This window comes from Sesamum indicum, linkage group LG6 (genome assembly GCF_026168435.1).
Source record: "Sesamum indicum cultivar Baizhima isolate 11 linkage group LG6, ASM2616843v1, whole genome shotgun sequence".
In the NCBI taxonomy this organism is placed as follows: Eukaryota; Viridiplantae; Streptophyta; class Magnoliopsida; order Lamiales; family Pedaliaceae; genus Sesamum; species Sesamum indicum.
The window spans coordinates 10,718,793-10,722,709 of NC_142662.1; the positions used below are offsets into that span (position 1 = coordinate 10,718,793).

General features: G+C 46.8%; 1 protein-coding gene across 1 annotated transcript; it reads left to right on the plus strand.

The window, feature by feature from the left end:
• The first annotated feature begins 2,808 nt into the window (after window positions 1–2,808).
• Window positions 2,809–3,331, plus strand: LOC148787740 (uncharacterized). Its single transcript, XM_088881351.1, has 2 exons — window positions 2,809–3,026; window positions 3,070–3,331. The coding sequence occupies exons 1-2, from the start codon at window positions 2,809–2,811 to the stop codon at window positions 3,329–3,331; spliced, it is 480 nt and encodes a 159-aa protein (XP_088737477.1).
• Window positions 3,332–3,917: the final 586 nt, after the last annotated feature.

Consider the following 3,917-nt stretch of genomic DNA (forward strand, 5'->3'; position numbering starts at 1 on the left):
TATTTCCAGCCTAGAGCAGTTGGTTCAACGCTTTTTGCACCACTTCTCAATGAACAAAAAGATCCCGAAAACAGCGGTATACCTGTTCACTTTTCGCCAGAGAGAAGGCGAGGCCCTAAGAGACTTCATGCAAAGATGCATAGATGCAGTGCATGAGGTTCCCCACATCAATCAAGAGTTGTTAGCCAGTATCGTCCAGCAGATCTACAACCGGGAAGATTCAAGGAATCTATAGCTGGCAAACCCCCTAGCACTATGGAGGATTTAATTGTGCGTTCACAAAAATACATCCGCATAGAGGAGTCGAACGCGATGGATCTTTCCTTCAACAACAAAAGGAAAGGTCGGGAAGAAGAGAAAGAGTTGAAGAAGAAGGAGGAACACAAACACGTACCTCCAGCTGGTTTCGCCCGCTATACCCCTTTGAATGCCCCCAGAGGGGAGATATTAGTTGTAGCTGAGCGGCAGGGACTGATCAATCAATGGCAAAAAAAAAATGAAAGACAATCCTAAGAGGCTCAAATCCGACAAATACTGTTGTTTCCACCGAGACAGAGGGCACGCAACGGAGGAGTGCCACCATTTGAAAAATCAAAAAGTTGATTCAGAGAGGATATTTAAAAGAATATGTCAATCAGGGATTGAAGCCCCAACCCCGAGACTCAACCTCCAAACAAGCTGGGAACGGCGACAACCTCCCCACAGCAGGGGTCATCGCCGTGATTTCGGGTGGCCCTGCTGGGGGTGACTCGGCCAATGCTAGAAGGGCCCTCACTCAAGCAGCTAGGGGGAGTCATGCGCAAACCCCTATCCAAGTTCACACCATTAGATCACAACAAGAGGACGAGATTTCATTCGGCCAACAAGACTTAGAGCTAACGAGGAATCAAAACAATGACGCCTTGGTCATCTCCGCCACAATATCTAACTTTTGGGTCAAAACTTTTGGTGGATAGTGGAAGTTCTGCTGATATTATATTCTATGATGCATATGTCCAGTTAGGGGTCGATAACGCACAACTTCGGAAGGTGAACACCCCTCTCACGGGTTTTAGCGGTGACATGATCCAACCAATGGGGGAGGTGATGCTGCTGTTATCCCTCGGTTCTCATCCAAAAAGATCCACGAAATTAGTGAAGTTCCTCGTGGTGAAAGCCCCATCCGCTTACAACGTCATCTTGGGGAGACCAAGCCTGAACCTCTTCCGAGCGATAGCATCTACTTTCCACTTGAAGCTGAAATTCCCCACTCCTGACAGTGTGGGGGAAGCGATAAAGGATGAGAGAATGGCGAGGGAGTGCTATATGAATACACTTAAAAGATCTCGCGAGAAGACGGATGAAGCGACCAATGAAAAAATGAAGAGAAAAATAACTGATGGGAGACTAGAGACAACAGACCCCCCGGAAGGGTACGTTGGAGCACCTTGTGGGGAAAAAAGAGTCGAAGCTGTGGAAGAACTGAAGGTGATCCATCTCTCCACAGATAGCGAGAAGACTGTAAAGATAGGCACAAAGATGTGTCAGTCCACTGAAGAAAGTTTAACACGATTTTTGGTTGAAAATGAGAGAGTGTTTGCATGGAGCATGATGGATTTCTATGGAATCCCACCCGACGTCATCACTCACCAGCTCAATGTAAATCTCGAAGCAAAACCAGTGAAGCAAAAGAAAAGGATATTTGGACTGATGAGAAATCAAGCAATACAAATGGAGATGGATAAGCTGTTGGAAGCCAAGCACATACGCCCGGTGCAATATCCAGAGTGGTTAGCTAACGTCGTCCTGGTCCCGAAGCCAAACGGAAAATGGCGTCTCTACATCGACTTCATAAATCTGAATAAGGCATGTCCAAAGGACCCCTTCCCCCTCCCGCGAATCGTCCTGCTGGTTGACTCAACCTCCGGATGTGAAATGTTAAGTTTTCTTGACGCATATCAAGGATACAACAAAATTTCGTTGGCGCTTGAAGATCAAGAGAAAACGAGCTTTGTCACAGACCAAGAGATCTTCTGTTACAATGTCATGCCGTTCGACCTGAAGAATGCCGGAGCAACGTATCAACGGCTCATCAATGACATGTTCAAAAACGAGATAGGTCGGAACATGGAAGTATACATAGACGACATGCTGGTTAAGAGTGTCAAAGAACAAGATCACATCAAAGATCTAGAAGAGTGCTTCGAAATCCTAAAAGCTTTTGGCATGAAGTTGAATCCCGCTAAGTGTACGTTTGGGGTGCGAGGGGGAAAATTTCTAGGTTACATGATCTCCAAAAGAGGTATAGAGGCGATCCCCGAAAAAATCAGCGCTATCATGAATATGCGCCCTCCTAAGTCAATCAAAGAGGTGCAAAAGCTCGCCGAAAAACTGGCTTCCCTGAATAGGTTCATTTCGCGGTCTGCGGATAAGGGCCTACACTTTTTCAAAATACTTCGCGGTGCGGCAAAATTTGAGTGGGACAAATCTAGCCAAGAAGCATTTGATGCGCTGAAGAGGTATTTGTCTTCGCCGCCTCTATTGACAAAACCAAAAACGGGAGAAACCCTCTACCTTTACTTGACAATTTCTGGAGATGCGGTTAGCTCAGTTTTGGTACGATAGGAAAACAGAGAGCACTACCCCGTGTACTATGTCAGTAGGATGCTGCAAGGGGCCGAATCCAGGTACTCCCAAATCGAAAAACTAGCCCTCTCTTTAATCACTGCAGCCAGAAAATTGAGGCTGTATTTTTAGTCGCACCAAGTAGTGGTACTGACGAATTACCCCCTGAAGCAAGTACTTTCAAGTCCAGAGCTCTCCGGAAGAATGGTCAAATGGGCTGTAGAGTTAAGTGAATTTGGTGTCGAATTTCAACCAAGACCAGCCATTAAGGCACAGGCGCTAGCTGATTTCATTGTAGAGTTGGCATATGATGAAGCAGGTATCTCTACGCCTTCCTGGAGTCTACATGTCGATGGATCATCAACGTTGACGGGAAGCGGGGCTAGAATAATTTTAGAGAGCCCTGAAGGTGATAAGTTCGAGTATGCGATAAAACTAGAATACCCTCTTCTAACAATGAAGCAGAATACGAGGCACTCGTAGCAGGGGCGAGTTAGCCTTAGCCGCCGGGGCGAGGAAGATTACCATTTACAGTGACTCACAATTGGCGGTTAACCAGATCCAGGGATCATTCGAGACTCGAGATGAAAAAATGGCTAAATATTCTTTGGGAGCAAAAAATGTACTTGGAAAATTTGAAGAAGCCTCTACTGTCCAGGTGTCGAGGACGGAAAATGCCGCAGCTGATCAACTGGCGAAACTGGCCAGTTCAATAGCAGCCATCTGAAACAGGAAAATCACTTTTCTCTCTATGGAAAGGGCCGCGATAGAAGAGCAAGAGGAGACTATGTGCGTAGACTCAATACCTCCAAGCAGGAAAGAAGATATCGTCAGATTCCTAACCAACGGAGCCGTACCAGAGAACCAAAAGGAGGCAAAGGCATTGAGAGGAAAAGCATCCCGCTTCCTAATGGTAGATGGAGAATTGTACAAACGTGGTTTCTCACTGCCCCTCTTAAAATGCCTAACTTCTGAAGAGGGAAATTATGTCTTGCGAGAGATATACGAGGGAACTTGTGGAAACCACCTCGGAGGAAAGGCCCTAGCAGGAAAAGCCCTTAGGCAAGGTTTCTTTTGGCCAACGATGCTCTCCGACGCGCACAGATTGGTTAGGCGATGCCGGGCGTGCCAAGAACATGCAAACATTAATCACCAGCCGGCAGCGCTGATGCATCCCCTAGAAAGCCCCTGCCCTTTTGATCAGTGGGGCATGGACCTAGTGGGGCCATTTCCGCAAGCCGCAGGGCAAAGAAAGTTCCTAATCATTGCAGTGGACTATTTTACTAAGTGGGTTGAGGCGGAGCTGTTAGCCA